At 39.5% G+C, this 20,026-nt stretch overlaps 2 protein-coding genes across 4 annotated transcripts in view; one reads left to right on the top strand and one right to left on the bottom strand.

Annotated features, from left to right (window-relative positions):
- The window catches only part of lamb1a (laminin, beta 1a), a 36,118-nt gene extending 31,705 nt beyond the window's left edge, over positions 1-4,413 (top strand). The window contains exons 29-33 of the mRNA XM_058087927.1: positions 1,040-1,247; positions 2,013-2,154; positions 2,251-2,427; positions 2,509-2,668; positions 4,153-4,413. Of these exons, the coding sequence (XP_057943910.1) occupies positions 1,040-1,247; positions 2,013-2,154; positions 2,251-2,427; positions 2,509-2,668; positions 4,153-4,292 (827 nt within the window). The 3' untranslated portion in view covers positions 4,293-4,413. The remainder of the gene's footprint in view (positions 1-1,039; positions 1,248-2,012; positions 2,155-2,250; positions 2,428-2,508; positions 2,669-4,152) is intronic.
- Positions 4,390-19,802, bottom strand: ska1 (spindle and kinetochore associated complex subunit 1). Of its 3 annotated transcripts, none has more exons than XM_058087930.1 (8): positions 19,585-19,802; positions 17,607-17,686; positions 17,367-17,446; positions 14,549-14,664; positions 14,097-14,191; positions 12,935-13,069; positions 8,302-8,471; positions 4,390-5,528 (listed from the first exon to the last, which is right to left on the bottom strand). In XM_058087930.1, the coding sequence occupies exons 3-8, from the start codon at positions 17,440-17,442 to the stop codon at positions 5,380-5,382; spliced, it is 741 nt and encodes a 246-aa protein (XP_057943913.1). In that variant the 5' UTR covers positions 17,443-17,446; positions 17,607-17,686; positions 19,585-19,802; the 3' UTR covers positions 4,390-5,379. The 3 variants fall into 3 exon arrangements, with proteins under 3 accessions (XP_057943913.1, XP_057943914.1, XP_057943912.1); XM_058087931.1 differs by having other exon boundaries at positions 17,607-17,697; positions 19,585-19,646; XM_058087929.1 differs by lacking the exon at positions 17,607-17,686 and having other exon boundaries at positions 4,392-5,528; positions 19,585-19,798.
- Positions 19,803-20,026: the final 224 nt, after the last annotated feature.

Below are 20,026 nucleotides of genomic sequence, written 5' to 3'. Positions count from 1 at the left end.
GGATTCCCAGTTCCTAGCGTTTCCCAAGTTAAGAGCCTTGGCGTCATCCTTGACAGTACATTCTCCTTCTCATCTCACAGCAATAATATTTCACGCTCATCTCCCGACTCCGACCCTCTCCCTCCCCACACGCCTGAATAAATCCTTATTAATGCATCGGTCACGCCTCACCTCGATTACTGCAATGCCCTTCTGACAGAAACTCATCCATCGACTTCAGCTGATTCAAAACTGCACTGCCAGAATATTCTGACCACATTGGTCCTGGACCGCCTCGCCTCCATTGGTGTCTCTGGCACAGCCATCCAATGGTTTTATTCCCACACAAGGTCAAAAGGTCAAATTCTCATGCTCACTAATAACTCACGATGTCCCTCAAGGTTCTGTCCTCAGTCCGCTACTTTGTATTATTTACCTTCTTCCCCTTCCCCAACATTTTTAGTTGCCTGTCTCAACTTTCAGCAGAAATTCTCAAGAATGCGTTGGTCACTTCTCATCTGTAACTGACTGACCCTTGGGACTGGCCTTCCACAGAAACTCATCCATACTCCATAACCTTCTTGACGTGATCTCCCCACAATCCCATCCCGCTCACGCTTGTTTATCTTCTGCTGCCCTGCTCCTCGCTTTAAATTGGCAACTTCAGCTGCTCAGCCCTCGACTCGCCGCTCTACCACGACACATCCGTCGTGGTAGACGAAATCTCAACTCAAAACTCACCTGTTCAAAAGTGCTTTCTCCTACTGACCTTAGTTTTGTCTGCCTTTCCCTTTTGTATTACCGTTTTTACTTGTTTTAAAATAATTTATTTGTATTGTATTTTTTATCGTGTTTATTTTTGCATGTGTCAGGAAGGCCATCCGGAATATAAAGGGCTCAAGCCAAAAATCAGTATGTGGATCAAAAAGATCTGCTGTTGTGACTCCGTAAGGAAAAAGTCACATGCAAAATACCTTGGGTGTTTTGAAAGGCGTCAACAAATAAAATGTAATATTATTATTTTTAAAGTGTCTGTAAATAGATTACGTTTCTATTTCAGAGGATGGAGCAGACCTTGAGAGTATTGAAAAAGTGGCTAACGAGGTGCTAGCCATGCAGATGCCCACCACATCAGAGCAGCTCCAGAACCTGACAGATGAAATTCAACAGAAGGTGGGGGAACTGGGCAACCTGGAGACCATGCTGCAGCAGAGCGCTGACGACATTCAGAAAGCTGAACGCCTGCTTGAATTAGCGCGTCAAGCTAGGTGAGGTCACACTTCGGTTTTATTGCTATTCCATCATATTCTGTGAAGTGCATCACTGCCATGTCAAGAGAACATTACGATACACACTTGATTAGCTTATGCTTTTTTAGCATAGATACTGTATCCACGTACACAAACACACTATACCACAGGTCTCCAACCAGTAGCTCGGGAACTGCCAGTCAACCCAGCAGATTTTGAGTAGCTCACCAAAGGATAAAAAAATATTTGCGTCAGCTCTTCTATTTTAGATGTGTTCCATTTATACATGAGGCCAGAATAGTTTGGGTCGCAATCATCTATGAAAATTCATTTGACAAAAATAAGTTGCTCTGGGCCATTTTCATTTTGTTGGTGACTCCTGCACTGGAGTATGTTCAAATATACCTCTCCAAAAATATCTCGTTCATGTAGCGTTAGCTTTCGTACTGACGATAATAATGAGGCATGTGAGTTAGTGTGTGGTGAAGCTAGTAGCTAGCCGCAGTGGAGTGGCCAGGGGTCACTACAGGAGGAACATAGTTCTTGGGCGTAACAATGTCGCTGTTTGTGTTTTCATATTTGTAGAACGCACAGAAGAGAATATTTCCATATTTTTAGACTAATAATGGGCCATCGTCAGCCACGAAACATAGTAGATCATTTGCAGTGTAGCGCAACACGACTCTATTCAGTTTGCAGTATTAAAAACAAACCGATGAGGGTTTATTGGTACTCCTCACTTAAACCATGTCAGGATTGCAATAATAAAAGTGTACCTGACAGTCAGGAGGCAGCCGACGTGAAGGACTCTGCTGAGACGGTGAAGCAAGCTCTGGAGGAGGCTCGGCGAGCTCAGACGGCTGCCAGCAGTGCGATCCAGCAAGCCACCGCCGATATCAACAGCACCAAAAAGCTACTACTCTCAGTCAGTTGTCTGTGTAGAAATATTTCACAAGTCTTAGTCAAAATAAGTTCATCATGTTGCAGTAACGTACTGTGATGTTATATTTTATTGGCTCAGGTCAAGTCAGAGACGACGAATGCAGAGTTCAAACTGGCCAACGCCACTCTCCGACTGCAGCGCCTTGATGATAACATGTCACTGCTGAGAGACAAAACTCTGAATGCCACTCTGAGCAGTGAACGCATCATTCAGGATGCAACCAGGATAAGACAAATAGCCAGTGAAGTCAAAAAGGTCAGTTGAAAGGTCAAATGACTCAGCAAGTCCCATACTTTGTTTTTGTCCTTTTGTCTTAGCTTGCATTGTCATTTGTAGGACATGGAAGCCGAAATAAAGGAGAAGTTCTCCATTGTCGAGCAGCTAATTGATGCAAAAGGAGGAGGTGTGGCTGATGCCAAGAAGAGGGCGGAGTCATTGCAGCGAGAAGCCAAGGAGCTGCTGTTGCAAGCCAGTAACCAGCTGAGGCTTTTAAAAGGTGAAATGACTTTTCAGCGGTTGAATGTTCCGCTCTGATGGACTGGACAGGGGATCCGTACCAGAACACTGCAGGTTTTCTTTCCCAGCAGGTGATTTCATTGACGAGCTCCTTCCCTCAAACTGAAGGAGGTTTAATCATTAAAATCGCCTGCTTTAGTGACCGGCTGGAAAGAAAACCTGTAGTGTCTCGGTCCTCCATGGCCAATCACAGAGCGTGAGTGAAATACATAATGAGGATTTTCTTTAAACACAAATACAGATAACGACGAAATGTACTCGTTTCATACTCGCATCTGGCAAAAATGCATTATTGTGGTACTATACCCTCATTAACATCAGTTTTATCGATGATAATTTGTCGCACAATTATCAAGCAGAAACATTTGTGATTGTGACAAGCCTATATTTTGGCAATCAAATGTCAACATTTTCAAGAAAACATTACAACAGAAATGGGACTCAACACTCATCCAATATGTCGAAACAGATGGTTCCACAAGTGAGTACACCTCAGTGAATGTCCAGCAGGTGGCAATGTTGAGTCTAGGCACCTTTGTTGTCTAGAACTGCCTTAATATGGGATTTTGGGGGTCCATGCCGATAACGGATACATCAGCCAATATACTGTATGTAACAGTAGCATTGATATACAATGTATACTGTACATGAAGATAACTTCTTATAATACCCAAAATATGATTCGATGCAAAGAAGCAGAAGACTACAGAATGAAAATAAGGAAGTTAAATTAGCAAGATAATATTAGACAAGGTACCACAAAGTGATCATACACAGTCAGGTGTTTTCAACGAATACATGATGTCCATATAAACGGCTTAGCACATAGAAGACGGATGGATGGATATTCAGTAAACATCTTACCAATATCAATGAGTCATATTTACAAAGCTATTGAAAAAGGAACAAAATGCTTAAGCAAACATTGAAAAGCGAAAAAAGTTGACTCCAAGTAAAATGAATAAAAGATGCATAACATTACTAGACTTAACACAAGCGAATAAAACTATCTAATGGGGTATAAAACTACATTTTATGTTACTATTTAGCTGCTTTCAAAACATACAAAATGCTAAATATATGACTTGAAAGATTTTGTGAATGTCCGGAATGGAAGTATGAAGTGAAGTGGTAGGCTGCGTATAGCTACATATATCTTCCCTTTGCCTGACTTCACGCTGTATAATAGTCTTAGATAATGGTAGACATGTGAATTAAGTTTGTCATTATTTTTGCATATTTTTCTGCATAAAAAAAACTATAATTATTATTTATTTATTATTATTTATACTATAAAACCATTTTTGAGTGTGTGGAAGGGATTAATTAAATTGACATGATTTCCTTTGTGAAGACTTACTTTGGTTGGGGTCTATTTTTGTTTGTATCTGACCTTGTTGAACCAATGAATGACGTTAACCAAAGCACCACTGTGTTACTCATTATGTTTGTTTACCTTTCCAGAGCTTGAGAAGTCGTACGAGGACAATCAGCGTGCCCTGGAGGTGAAGTCGGAGCAGCTGGTGGAGCTGGAGGCCTCCGTCAAGGAGCTGCTGCAGCAGATCAGCCACAAAGTGACAGTATACAGCACCTGTCTATTCTAAGCAAAATGTCACTGCTCACAAGGTTAGGATTGCTTTGTGAAATTGCATTTTGTTTTAGTAAACCAAAAGACTGTACTTGGAACTATTGAATACTTCTCTTACCTTCTGCTAATAAATTTGTTTGGAATTGTTCCACTGTAAGTTGTGGTCTCTCCTTTGTGTTTGCAAAGTAGCAAAGCTGAATAAGAATGGAATACAATTAAAAATAATTATATCAGTCACCATTTATTTCACTAAATGTTTGAAATGTTAACTCCTTAGGGTCCTGGAATTGATTTTTGCACCCAAAGTAACAAAGCTGTCCTTGAACCATTTGGAGTTAAAGTTTTTTTTTTTTACTCCACAACATTCCGAATACACCTTAAAAGGGGAAGTGCACTTTTTCTGAATTTTTCCCATCATTCACAATCCTTATGTGAAACATGAACACATATTTCTTACTGTGCATTATAACATGAGAAAACGAGTTAACTTGAGCTAGCTTACAATGCTGTCATTGGGATACACCTATGAAGCCCTGTAAAAAAACAAAGTTGAATGGTCTGATATACACGCTGTGGTCATGTATTAACATGTACAGTGATGATAACATCGCCCGCTACCGTTTGACGTTGAATCTCTATGGGTCCATCGAAGGATCATGCTGGCGCCCCCTTCGCTGTGCCATGTGGTCAACATCTCAGGTGGGATCTTGTCATGACGGCAACATTGGATCTGTTACGTCTTGTTAGACACATTGCTGAGATGCTGATGCGAGTCATGCCATCTCTGGATAGTTTGACAGATAATTACCGGGTGGTCATTTTTCCCAGCCGACTTTCTCCAGGCTGGTTGCTGTCTTGTTTAATTGAATTTTAGAATGTGGTGCATGCCAAAAAACCTGTAAGGGACAAATGGCCACACACCTTCTCAGAATGACAGCGCTTTAAGCAATCTGCAGCAAAAATACACTGCATTTGTGGGCCAGGTCTAACATCACACGGAGGACAGATTTGGCTAGCAGGCCGTCAGTTGATTATTAATGGACAGCAACACCACCACCAAAAATAGACTAGAAATCAGAATCCATCTGCTTTTTAAAATGCATTTATAACAACACGTAACGGGTGACACGTCCTCCTCGCTGCTCCCGTAAGCGCTGGCAGTGTCGCAACATGTTAAATATTCCCTGAAGCCGCTTGTCCACCTTCATTTGGGTGAATTCACGTAAGTCCTCTTCCACCACAAAGTACTGACCTGAAACACAACACAACAACACATCAATCACTTCTTAACACCAGCCTAGTTCCATCCATCCAATTGATCTGCCGCTTATCCTCACTAGGGTTGCGGGTGCGCTGGAGCCTATCCCAGCTGACTTTGGACGAGAGGCAGGGTACACCCTGGACTGGTTGCCAGGGCACATATAGACAACTATTCCCAATCATACCTATGGACAATTTGGAGTCGCCTATTTTCATTCATTCATTTATTTTCTACCGCTTATCCTCACGAGGGTCGCGGGGGGTGCTGGAGCCTATCCCAGCTGTCTTCAGCTGAGAGGCGGGGTACACCCTGGACTGGTGGCCAGCCAATCACAGGGCACATATAGACAAACAACCATTCACACTCACATTCATACCTATGGACAATTTGGAGTGGCCAATTAACCTAGCATGTTTTTGGAATGTGGGAGGAAACCGGAGTACCCGGAGAAAACCCACGCATGCACGGGGAGAACATGCAAACTCTCCACAGAGATGAGTCGCATCTTTGGTCAACAAAAAATTTTGACACACTTTTTTGTCACATCATCAAAAAATGGACATATTACTCAATGACAACATAACTGAACACAAAATGCAGTTTTTAAATGAAACTTCATGACTGACCCCGGGATCACGCTTGATCCGTCGCGGCTCCCTTGTGGCTGGCAGAAGTATTCCGTAAGATTGAATTGCCTGTTGTAGGCTCACACCAGCTAAGTGCACTGCCGCCCCGACTACGTTGGCCGTATGGAAAGACGGGAAGCATCAGTTGAGGATCTAACTTTTTTTTTTTTGGGTGCAGTAGACGTCACAGATGGTGTGGTTTTCAAAAATATTCATCCCCATGAGCAACACTCGGTTTCTCGGCACAGAACAAAAGTTGTGTTTCTCCAGTTTGCATGAAATTAAATATCACAAACATGACAAACCATAGTTTGTGTTTTTGTTCATAAATACTCTTTACTATAGACCGATTGCATACATCTGTATTTCATTGTTGCAAAATTATTCATATCATTGCACCAAAGTTGTCGTTATTAGTCGAAAATGACTGCAAACCAAAAACTCTTGCATCACAGTGTCACAAGCCTGCATTTACACAGCTGTGACTCTTTTAGGCTTCATTAGTCCCTATAAATTGTGTCCAGTAGTCACCTGTCCATAGTCACCCCATGCTTGTCATCAGACAACAGTCAAAGGAGCCGTCAGAAGACCTCACAAACAACGTTGTAGAGAAGCATAGACATGAGCAAAGCTATGCAGCCATCACAGGTGCCGTCAATGTGCCAAAAAGTACTGTTGCATCACTGGTCCAGAAGTGGAAGCGTCATGGTGCCCTTCAAAATCACGGACAAGAGAAACTCCTCAGGGAAGCAAGAGAAAACATCTCGGTAACTCTTGAAGGGAGTTGCTGGGACTAATGTACACTAATGTACAAAAGTCCATATGTCCAGCACTTTACTCAAGGAAGGTCTCCATGGGCATTTTGCAAAGAAAAAGCCACATCTGAAGACACAACATCTCAAGGCTCGTTTACAGTATTGTGGGAAAGAGTGATCTGGTCAGATCCAACAAAAATTGAACTTTTTGGCCTGAACACGGCGAGGTATGTTTGGTGCAAAGCCAACACAGCTGATGATCCGACTCATACCATCCCTACCTTGAAAACACGATATGGGGCTGTGTCTCTTCCTCTGGTCCTGGTGAGCTTTCCATGTACAAGGGACGATGAATAGTTTGGAATACATTGACATGTAAGAAGAGAAGAACCTCTTCAAGTCGGCAAAAAGCCTGAACCTTGAAAGGAGGTTTATCTTTCAGCAGGATAATGATCCAAAACATACAGCTGGAGTGACACAAGGCTCAAGAAGAACAAAGTGAAGCTTCTTCTGGATCTCAACCCAAATACGTAGAGAACCTGTGGCAGGATGTGAAGATTGCAATCCACTGAAGATCACCAAGGAACGTGACTCAGCTGGAGCGGTATTGCAAAGAGCAGTAAGCAAAACTGTCTGAACAACATTGAGCAAAACTCATTGCTGGTTATCCAAAGCGATTGGGAGCTGGTATTGCTGCCAAAGGAGCTCCAACCAAGTACTACCAACCAAGTACTATGACTTGATGCCTTGGTGTGAATACTTTTGCAACAATGAAATACAGACTTATGCAAGCTATCTATAGTAAAGAGTGTTTATCACTGACCTTTACTGAGGCAAGTGAGCCCTGAGGCCTGCACCTTTTTGGATGTTGTTGTGGGGTCTTTTGTGACCTCTTGGAAGCGTCGTCGCTGCGCTCTTGGGGTCATTTTGGTTGACAGTGGTGACAACCACTGTTCCATGTTTTCACCATCTGGGGATAATGGCGCTCACTGTGGTTTGCTGGAGTCCCAAAGCTTAAGAAATGGCTTTAGAACCTTTTCCACACCACTAGATAGAAAGAAGGGGCATTGTTTTTTTCCACAGAGGGCCTTGCCGGTTTGGATTTTTTTAAATAAAAAGTTTCATTGAAAAACTGCATTTAGTGTTCAGTTGTGTTTTCACTGACTAACATTTTAATTTGTTCGATGATCTGAAAAATTGTGTGCAAAGAAAAAAAGAAATCCGAAAGGGGGCAAACATTTTTTCACACCACCATTGTGCCTTAGCTTGTAGACGCCAGCAAAAGGAGGATTTCATCATGGTGGTGAAGAAGAAACAGGACACATCATACATAAAGATTGATGGAATAAAAGCTGTGGTGGCATGCATTTCACTTTTCTGTACCTTTGGTTTCCTTAGTTTCCTGATCCTTGAAGCGCTGGAGCAGCTTGCGTGCATGGTTCTTCAGTGTTTTCACAGGCTGGTGGATGATTTTATACTTTGCTGCAATGGCTGTATTAATGCTCTGCACTGCTGCATTGATTTGACTGTATGACACTCGTCCTTTCATGTACCTGAGTGAAGAAGTTTGGAATGTTAGACAGCTTTTAGCAGGGATATTACCAATTCATTCATTTAGGTCACGTGTTGATCTGCGCTGTTTGCCGTTTTCCTTCATTTTGGAGGATTGGCAGATCCCTACATGTGAAGCAAATCTTGTCTCCCTACGCAAGGGTCTGAAGGCCAACCATATCCTCTTTTGTTCTGGCAGACAGACAGCTAGCAATCAAGCCAAGGCTAAAGCTAAAGCTAGTGGGAGGAAATAGACAGGCAGTGGCCCGTCTACATCATATCTGTAAAAAGGCAAAAATGTTGATGTTTTTTTCACCAAAGTCAAATCTGGTATGCAGGGTTTGTACTCATTCATTCATTTTCTACCGCTTTTTCCTCACGAGGGTCGCGGGGGTGCTGGAGCCTATCCCAGCTGTCTTCGGGCGAGAGGCGGGGTACACCCTGGACTGGTCGCCAGCCAATCACAGGGCACATATAGACAAACAACCATTCACACTCGCATTCATACCTATGGACAATTTGGAGTGGCCAATTAACCTAGCATGTTTTTGGAATGTGGGAGGAAACCGGAGTACCCGGAGAAAACCCACGCATGCACGGGGAGAACATGCAAACTCCACACAGAGATGGCCGAGGGCGGGGACCGAACCCTGGTCTCCTAGCTGTGAGGTCTGCGCACTAACCACCAGACCGCCGTGCCGCCGGTTTGTACTCATTTGACAATTCAAAATTCCATAATTTTCCCAGACTCAGTAAATAGTAGGGATGAGCCGGATACTCATTACAAACAAAACAAGTACATTTCGTCATTATCCGTATTTAAAGAAAATGCTCAATATGTATTCATGCTTCCCGCTCTGTGATTGGCCAGTCACACTCAGCAACAGCACCTTGCAATTGGCAAGTTAAAAACGTTGGTCACGGTGCCTCAACATTATTATGTTTTCTTCAGGCCATCCGTATTTCGGTTTGTATCTAAAGTTACTTGATAAACTTGTCTCGTAACATACGTTGTGCAGGGTTGTGTTACATCAGTCACTTATGCATCAGGGGTAGCGTGACCACTTTTTTCCTTGAAATGTATTTTTGCCTTACTCCATGAAGTCATAACTTTCAGTTGGCAGTACACAGACAGTAACAGTAACTGATTGACTGCTGCACTGACACGCCACAATATAAGGTACACATTCACAGTCGCTGCATTAAACACTCAACGCGAAATGTTACATCCCTCTCAATGTGCTGCAGTATGCACGTTGCAATCTTAAACTGAACGCTGTGTTTTTTGAGAAAAATACAGTGAACATGGCTGACAGATTATTTCCCTGGTTGCCATCATTACATGTTTGCATGAATAACCAACTTCACACAGATCATTAAAATAATTATTAAAGTCTTACAGATCACTTATACACACACACAGATATAGCAGAATAAGAATAAAAAATAAAGTCATCAATCCATGTCAATTTCAGACTTAAAATAATATACCGATGTAAGGTTATGCCCATGCCCACTTCCGGTTTGTTCCCCATCCACCCAGAGTACAGATACAGATAGTGGTGTACTCGCTCAACCCTAGTAAGTAGATGTGCAACATTAGAGCTGCAAAAATTAATCAATGAATTGACTATTAATCAATTAACCAATAAATCAACAACTATTTTGGGTATTCACCTCACTTTTTTCAATGAAAAATATATATATCCTGATTTCAGGCTCTAATTTAAAAAAGTCGGGAGATCCAGAGTGTATTTAATCGCAGCGATATGCTGGAGCCTATCCCAGTTGACTTCAGACTTCAAATGTACATAAACCTGCCCTATAATTTGTCTTTCTTTCAGTAAAAATGTGCAATTTCAGACAGTGAGACATGGCGATTAATTATGATTTAATTTGAAAATAGTGATTAATCTGATTAAAAATTGTAATCATTTAATTTAATTTTAATTGAATTTAAAAGTATGGAAAGCCTGAAAGGTCAAATCCTAATAGTGTCTATGTGTAAAATGGATAGTGGTTCTTAGTGGGGCTAAGAGTAAAAGTAGCCTAAAATTGGTGATTTAGCAACCAAAAAAAGTCAAATGTGCTTAAATATGATGTTTTTTATTAATAACAACTGGCTGTATTCAAAAGCCCTGTCAAGCTTTACACCCACATCCCTCCTGCTCATGAAGTCCTGACTTATTTGTGTCCATGTTCAGTATGTGTATCCTGGATTCCATGGCCTGCCAGAGACTGGAGCAGTGCAGGTATTGTTTTTATTGTCATATACAGTGCTACCTTGGCATAAGAGTGGCCCAACTAAGCAGTGCTTTTCACATGTTTACATCTCTCTGATGATTTTGGCATTGAACACACAGCTAAATTGGAGTTCCAGCTGCTATTGACGGGCTGTCAATGTGATGATCGTGGCTGAAGTCCAGTGTTTTGCTAGCGTTAGCCATTTAGCATGGAACTACCACAATGATGCACATTAGCACTCAAAGTCATCAAATCTTACCTTTATGCATTCCCACATAGTATCAGCATTTGGGAGCAAATATGAGGTGAAAGAAAAAGGGTGGAAATACATCCAAATACATCCATACATCCCTCTTTGTATCAGAGGACGTTCATGGTGCGTTCAATGACCGTCAGAAAAGTAGGACAAATCACAGCTCACATTTAATATTCCAAAATTTCTAAGTAATAGTTACAGTATTGTAGTAAAATAATATTTACTGTAATATAATGATTACTGTCTATGTATTTTAATGTGTTTTAAAAGAGAAATCAAATGATTATTGAGTTTGCAATTTGGATGAAATGTTTTATGACTATTGCCCTATGTTTTAGGTATTTTCATTTGTACATTTCATGAAGGAAAGGTGCATTGAGGCAATTCTTGAGCAAATATGAGGTGAAAGAAAGGAAAGGTGAAAGGGGGAAAATCCATCCAAATACATCCATAAATCCCTCTTTGCATCAGAGAACGTGGTGCGTGGGTGCGTTCAATCACCGTCGAAAAAGTAGGACATCTTGCAAATCGCATTAAAACATTCACAAACTGTGGAAATACAGTATTGTCGTAAAATATTATGTACTGTAATGTAATGATTAATTTCTATGTATTTCTATGTGTTTTAAAAGAGAAATGAAATAAAATAGGTTTGCAATTTGGATTAAATGTTTTATGACTATTGCCCTATGTTTTAGGTATTTTCATTTGGACATTTCATGAAGGAAAGGTGCAATTATTTAATAATAATCCTTTCTGAATGTTCCTAAATATGCTTTTTACTAATAAACATATAAATTTTAAAACCAGTATCATAAATAAACAAATGTTATTTTGAGCTGACACAAATAAACAAAAAATGTTAGTGTGAGAGGTCTCACTCACATACATTTTGTATTTGCTGAACATCTGTGGGCGAGTTTAAGAGCAAATATGCTAATAATAAAGAAAAATAGTAATACAAACATATGCTTGCTGACTGTATTTTTTAAAATAATGACCCATAGTTCCCAAATGATATACCTTTACATAAAATTTGATGTAATTATCGTTGTAGTTGCACATCAAATCATTTACCCTACTTATTATAGATAAAAACTTTATAGATGCAATTAAATGTGATTAATTGTTAGTTAACTATGGACACCAAAGTGTGATTAATCGCGATCAAATATTTTAATCGATTGACAGCCCTCATACACACACACACACACACATTTCATTTCATTTCATTTTCTACCGCTTTTTCCTCACGAGGGTCGCGGGCGTGAGGCGGGGTACACCCTGGACTGGTGGCCAGCCAATCCCAGGGCACATATAGACAAACAACCATTCACACTCACATTCATACCTATGGACAATTTGGAGTGGCTAATTAACCTAGCATGTTTTTGGAATGTGGGAGGAAACCGGAGTACCCGGAGAAAAGCCACGCATGCACGGGGAGAACATGCAAACTCCACACAGAGATGGCCGAGGGTGGGAATTGAACCCTGGTCTCCTAGCTGTGAGGTCTGCGCGCTAACCACTCAACCGCCGTGTCGCCCACACACACACACACACACATATATATATATATATATATATATATATATATATATATATATATATATATATATATATATATATATATATATATATATATATATATATATATATATATATCTCGCCTACAGATGTTCAGCAAATATATATATATATATATATATATATATATATATATATATATATATATATATATATATATATATATATATATATATATATATATATATATATATATATATATATATATATATATATATATATATATATATATATATATATAAGATAGATTAGCAGGACTCACAGTCAGCAACTTGGAGTTTTTGTATTTACAGTCTAAAACAAGATTCCACCCCAGACACTATGTGAAGTGTGACATATGTGCTAATCATAGTTGATTGAGGATTGAAATACACTTACTGCGGGATGCTTTCAAACTCAGCCGTAGTGATAAACTCCATCTCTCTGACATAACACTTGATGTTTTTGGCAATGTTGTGATGGATGGGTTCCACATTTGGTACCTGATCCTGGTTGGGAGAAGGCTCTTTCTCTCTAAAAAGAATGAAGATATAGATACAGTTCAAATATGACATGATTCAAATCATGGAAATAGACACACAATATCATTTTGCAGAGGTACTGTAAATATCAATAACAAGGGATGTCCGATATTGGCTTTTTGCCAATACTGTCCAACTCTCAATTTTCGATACCGAAACCGATATGTGTAACCTCACATAACACCTGCCATGGAACACATTTTTGTCATATTTTTCTTTTTTCTCAGTTGACTATGTCAATTGAGTGTTGTTCTTTTTCAGTTCCGTCAGTGTTGCTCGCCCTTGCAGTGCAGCAGCACTGCATTGGTTTCTCTGCCACACTACAAACTGCATGGACACTGTCATTCCAGGGCAAAGTTTACATATTTAACATATTGAATAATATGTGTATTTATATCCTACATACCTTATTTTAATTCTGCACGGAGAGATGCTTTTGTCTTCTCTGCCAACTATGCTGGCTTACATTTATACTTCATATGTCTCTAGAAAGGCTGCACGGCGACCGAGTGTTTAGTGCGCAGGACTCACAGCTAGGAGAACCAAATTCATTTCCACTCTCGGTCATCTCTGTGTGGAGTTTGCATGTTCTCCCCGTGCATGCGTGGGTTTTCTCCGGGTACTCCGGTTTCCTCCCACATTCCAAAAACATGCTAGGTTAATTAGCCACTCCAAATTGTCCATAGGTATGAATGTGAGTGTGAATGGTTGTTTGTCTATATGTGCCCTGTGATTGGCTGGCCACCAGTCCAATGGATCAATGAAATGGATCAATACAAATGCTCACAGCAGCTTTTGTTTGATATTGTTGTCATTTGATTTGTCATGCCGCTGGCCAATCACCGAACGTAGGCACCGGATGTTAAAAAGATTAACTGTTCCGGGAGAATCGGAATGTAAGAACCGGTTCTAATCAATGCTTGATGCCCAGCCCTAGGGAGGAGTGTCCAACTTGAGTTGGACACCTTTGACACACAGTGTTTTGTTGAAAAATGACAAGTAGAAAATAGTTTCCTTACATTTCAGGTGCTTTTTCCTTGGGCATATGAGCAGGTACATTGTCCTTGAGGTGCTGGAGAATCTCGACATGATTTTGGAATAATTCTTCCAGTTCCTGAAACAGTCAAAATGTAGCATTTAAACACATCAACAGTGCTATTGATGCCATCTACCTATTTTGAGGGTTGGACGCAGAGAAGTGCACTATGTACACCTTTTTGAGTCATTCTCGTTTTTGTGTAAAATTAATTCAAAAAAACATAGCTAGGCCTGTTATGATAATCAATAAATAAATTAACCGCATGATAAATAAAAACAAATATGATAATTTTGCCCGCCTCAATATATTACCATGCATGTTTGGTTTCCTCCTCTCTCGCTCTTCCTAACAAGTCATTAGATAGATATGAGTAAAATAAAATAAAGTACAGGACTGTTGACTGCAGTGACAATAGCCAAACAAACAGTTTACCTTCAATTGATTCAACTGGTCTTTCTGACAGCCAACAGTTGTTTCAAACTCTTCCAGAAGAATCTCGAGCGAAATAATTTCTTGTCCAAGTGTTTTAATTTTATCTTGAGGCACATCTAGATTTGGAGAGGAAAAAAAGTTAGTACTTCAAAAAAACACACACATATACATATAATCATTAAAAAAGTCAGAGATGAAATGGTCATATTAAAATGATTGTTTGATAATAACAGATTGTCCTTGAAGCTAAATAAAACTAAAATCATGCTGTTTGGTACCACTAGAAAAGACACAAGCAAATACAAATAGATGGTGCAGACATTGAAAGGGTGAGGCACAATACATTTCTGGGGATCATAATAGATTACAAATGAGCTGGAAACCTCATATTACAAATATACAACATAATATTTCAATATGATCTGAGGCAAGAACTAATTTGAAACACTTATATGCGGGGACAACGTTAAAAAGCCAAAGCATTTCAGTATTTGGAATCAAACTATGGAACAGAAAATGCACAAGGATGAGGGAATTCAAGAAACAATAAAAGCAGTTGATGTTTAGTAAATACAAGGATGAAGAGTCTTGAAAGAGTCATCATGTGTTTGTTTGTGTTTTTTTTTATTTGTTGTCATATAGCACTATTTTGTTGGTGATATCTATGATCATTACTATTACGGTTGTAAAGACATCATTATGTCACTATGTTATTACATCACCTTCAATTTCTGTATGTGTAAAAAAAAAATAATTATACCAGGAAGGCAGGCAGTGAACAAATATAGCAGAAACACATTGTAAAAGTAATAGATGGAGGGGTAGGATTTAATAAGCTTTGCTTCTTCCTACTCATTTATGTGATTAATTCCATTGTAACCTGATGTTCAAATCAAATTAAACCATTACCATTTTTTTTTACGGCTTTAATGTAAGGACCGTTTCACAGTGGCCATTGACGAGGTGCAGTTTGCTTTGAACTGCTTTTCACTTAATCACAAGCACATTACAGTTTGTTGAAGATTTTGCTACAATGTGTGCAGAGGCTGACGTCCAATTATAAAAGTTAGCCAGTTTGTTACAAATAAATAAATGTGCTTTACAAGGTTTGTAGCTTTTACTCTGGTGACGCTGGCAACCAGTCCAGGGTGTACCCTGCCTCTCGCCTGAGGACAGCTGGGATAGGCTCCCTCGTGATTATAAGGGGCATAGAAAATGGATGGATGGATCTCAACGGAAATTGAAATAAATAATTTTCACCACCTTAAAACTTGGCAAAACTCCAATATGAGGAATGTGTGTGATGTCTGCCACACTCCTGTTGCCTCATGAAAGGAAACGCAACCTACCACATTGCTGATACACTATGTGCCAATACAGTGGAAAAGAAACGCTATAAAAACCTGCTGAAAACGACAGCAAAGTTTTGAAGTCAAATGCAGAAGGCTTTGTTACAAAAAAATAATATATTTGACCCTGTCTATATTTATTTAGAAAAGTATATCCCATTTTATTGTTGCGGCCATTTGCTATTTTGCTATTTTTTAATGTGCAGCTTTAAAATAGAAATCCTCATGTTAGGTATTTATCTTAATAAAACACCTTGACCTTATATATATATACACATTTTTGGTCCATATCGCCCTACCAAAAAGTCACATAGCGATATATTTAGGTTGAATATCGGTATAAGATATAAGGTATATCCTGATATTTTTCCACAAAGTGAGTTTAGACAAAATCAAAGCCAAATATGAATGTCAAGTTGTTTTATTAAAATAAATACTAAACATGAGGATGTTTTTTTTTTATTATAAACTTTCATGCAAGACGCACATTAAGAAAACCTTATCTAAAAAGCCACAAAAGTGGGACATTTTCTTTTTAAACTAAATATAGAAAAGTAAAATATAATCTTTTTATAACAAACCTTTAGCTATGCTCAAATACTCAGCTAATAAAAAAAATAATAAAACATGAAAGAGTGCCTGGTTTAAGAACATATTTTAAAATGTCAGCAACTCAAAAATAATTTATATTATTCTCTATATTAAATAGTAGTATTTTTTAGGTAAACATTTTTAGAAGGCACAAGCATTTCCTTGTTTTGTGCCAGGATGTCAACCCGTCACCTGCATCAGGTTTAGCAGCTGTCTGACTTCCTTCTACATTTGTGGTAGAGTTTGTCCCACTAAATAATTTGACTTGAAAGCCTCTTTGAACATGGTGAGTCCATCATTTTCAGCAGGTGTTTAAGGCCGTTGTTTTCCAGTGTGGCAACAATGTGGAAAGGTCTTTTCTCCTTTCATGAGGAAGGCAACGGGAGCACGACAGACATCGCACACAGCCCTCATATTGGAGTTTGTGCCAAGTTTCAAAGTGGTGAAAATGATTTTTTTTCCCTGCTCTGGATTCAAAGTACTTCCGTATTACCAAGTTACTGCTTATTCCTTGCCAACTTCTTCCACCACAGACACGATAGCCTGTTTGCCTCCACCTTGCCTTCTTCCTCCTGCATGCAGGATGAGGGAGATACAGCGCAAATCCAGTCTATATGGATATCAACGATATGGCTGATTTTTATCTTGCTAAAAGTAAATATCAATATATTTAAAATATCGATATATCGCCCAGCCCTAGTATTGGATTGAAAACAAAATCAGTGGTATCACACATCAGGAGTTCACGCACTAAAGACATGAAAGACACAAACAGCCAAAACTTTGAACTATGATATATATTTAATTGTCCAGTCACAGCTGGTGATATATGGTAGCCGGTGGTGTACGCTGTACACTGCTAAATGCTACAATCTTACCTGACAAATCCAACAAGCGTTGAATGGATGAAATCTTGTCATAAATGTGGCGGCTGATACACTCCAGGTCACTCATTTTTCTAAGAAAATAAAAATATATACAGGTATTAGCAATACTAATTAACTGATCTATGTCAAGTGTCAGTCGAGGGCTGAGTGGGTTTTCCACTGCTGCAGTACGTCAACATCGCCGCTATATTGGATGTTTTGGCTGCGCTGTAAATAAATAAATGTACTTACTTTCATAAAGTGCCTTTCGACAATATGGCGGCGACAGTTGATGTCCGGCTCGGCGCCTGAGTCTGCATCTATGTACAGACCTGATCAAATTCTGAGTTAAAAAATTGCGAGAATTCACCTTTTACACATTCAAATCTGAATGAGGTTTTAAGTTGAGCGACAATATGCAGCAAGAAGGGGGAGTGTGACAAAAAGCACTTTGAAAAAGTCACTTATTGAAAACACCAATTAAAGTGAAATAGGCTGTTTATCAGCTGATCAAAAATTCAGGACCATCACTCAAAAAGTTACAAAAAACTCTCAAACCCAGAACAAAAACATTTGTCAGTAGGACTCAGTTCTTGTTAATCACTTCAAAATTTGTTTTGGGCATGCTTAATGTGAGTTTTTCCAGGAAGCTATTGGGAACATTGCTCCAAGTGGTGAAGATGGCTTCACGAAACGAAGGGCATCAGTTGTCCAGAACTGATGACCATTTTTATAGACGTCCCTTGCCATCCATCTCCAAATGCATGGGATATAAATCAGGGGAACATGCTGGATGGTTCGAGTAATGCTATTCTCCCTGAAGAAGATCTCGGTGAAGTGAGCATTGTCCTGTTGAAAAACCCAGCAGTTACCACACAGACGAGGGCCCTCAGTCAACATCTGCACCTAAACAGCCACCATTTGACGACCCTGCACCACCTGAAGCTCCAGTGTTCCACTGAATGAGAAAGCACCCCAGATCATTATGACCCCCCCCCGCCCACCTCCACTGTGCTGGGTAGACAACATCTCAGGTGGGATCTCCTGGTCATGCCAGTAACGTTGAAAGCCGTCTGGACCGTCAAGTTTACATTTTTTCTCATCAGAAAACAAAACATTTTCCACCTTTCAATGTCCCATGTCTGATGGTACCTGACAAGGACTAAACAGGCTGTTTTGTGGCATTAAGAGACAAGGTCTTGGAATTTACTTTTTTGTTTTTGAAACCCTTTTCCCATAGATGCAAATGTCTGATGGTTATTGCGCTGCGGTCGGCACCAGTAAGGGCCTTCATTTGGGTCCAGGACCACGCTGTGTCTTGACAAACACATCAGATCCTCTGGCTCAGCACAGGTGTATGGTCTACCACTTGACTTTTTTATTCCGTAATGCTGAAGATCTTTCCAAAATTGTAGAATGACTGTCTTACTGCGTGCAATGGCAAGCTACAAAAGGCCTTGCTTATGCAGCTCGGTGATACGACCACATTAAGAAGAGAAACTTTCTTACCTTTAACCACCTGGAGGGCATGACCGTGTGACCGTGTGAGAATTTTGAGCAGATTTTGCCTCTTATAGCCTGTGATCTTAAACTTTTGATCAGGTGGAAAACTTTGCAGTTTATTTATTTTTTTAAATTACAAGTTCAAAATGTTTTGGTTTCACTCCCCCTTCTTGCTTTTGCATATTGTAGCTATACTGAAAACCTCATTACGGTACAAATGTGCAAAATGCATAATCTAGCAATTTTACACTGGTGTTAAGATTTTGAACAGGTCTGTATGTTAGTCTAAGGCAGACACTGAATGTTTTCTCTCTTAGCAGTTTCTCCAGCAGGTGATTTCATTGATTAGCGCATTCGCTCAAGTTTAAGGTTATAAAAACAATACCGGATGGAAAGACAACGTAGTGTATTGGCCCTTCATAGCATGATCGAGTTTGACACCTGAGATCGATGTCGATCACCTCAATCGCAGATGTAATACATTCACAACCATTGGTATTTCCATCGATCACCATTTTAGCACTTCAATCATACAGGTCGTTTAGAGACTACGTTTTTAAGTATAATTTAGCGGTGAAATAGCTGCATATTGCTAGGATTCAGTTCTTGTCCTCGTTCACAAAACTTTCTGACGTGAAACGTCGGAAGGTTTTGGTCCAGTACAAAGTTAGACATTATTCAATGTTTACCAGTTTACCCAGTTTATGATTTAAGACAACATCCTTACTTCGAGTTGTGTTTTTCCGCTGTAATATTCAAATGTTGTATTCCCGGTCAAGTTCTTCTTCTGCAGCTTCTTCTTCTTCATTGTTGTTTCTTTGACGGTTGGCAAACCAGCTATTTAGTGCTTTACCGCCACCTGCTGGATTGATGAAATCACGTCCTCCTCGTCTTTGTTTTTATTGGCGGTTGACAAGCAACTTCTGGTGTGCATTGCCGTTACCTTCTGGGAAGGACTGTAAAAGTTTTAAAACAAAAACATGAAATAATATAAAAATAACATTAATACTAATAATGGCAAAAAAAAATATTTTTATCTAAACCTTAAGAACTTCAGTATTTCACTAAACCCTGCATGTTTGGATTCTAGCACCAGAAAACTCTGAATCAAATACTTTTCTTTTTAATTTTTTTCTCTTTAATTATTATATTTACTACAATTAATTAAT

The sequence above is a fragment of the Doryrhamphus excisus genome, chromosome 11, assembly GCF_030265055.1.
Source record: "Doryrhamphus excisus isolate RoL2022-K1 chromosome 11, RoL_Dexc_1.0, whole genome shotgun sequence".
Classification (NCBI taxonomy): domain Eukaryota; kingdom Metazoa; phylum Chordata; class Actinopteri; order Syngnathiformes; family Syngnathidae; genus Doryrhamphus; species Doryrhamphus excisus.
This window is presented reverse-complemented; position numbering and strand designations above follow the sequence as displayed.

Excerpts from the sequence above, each read along its gene's own strand:
- ska1 (XM_058087930.1), bottom strand. The coding sequence starts at position 17,442 with ATGAGTGACCTGGAGTGTATCAGCCGCCACATTTATGACAAGATTTCA. Across the intron at positions 14,192-14,548 it reads ACCAGTTGAATCAATTGAAG|GAACTGGAAGAATTATTCCA; the intron begins GTAAACTGTTTG and ends TGACTGTTTCAG. Across the intron at positions 13,070-14,096 it reads AAGGAAAAAGCACCTGAAAT|AGAGAAAGAGCCTTCTCCCA; the intron begins GTAAGGAAACTA and ends CATTCTTTTTAG.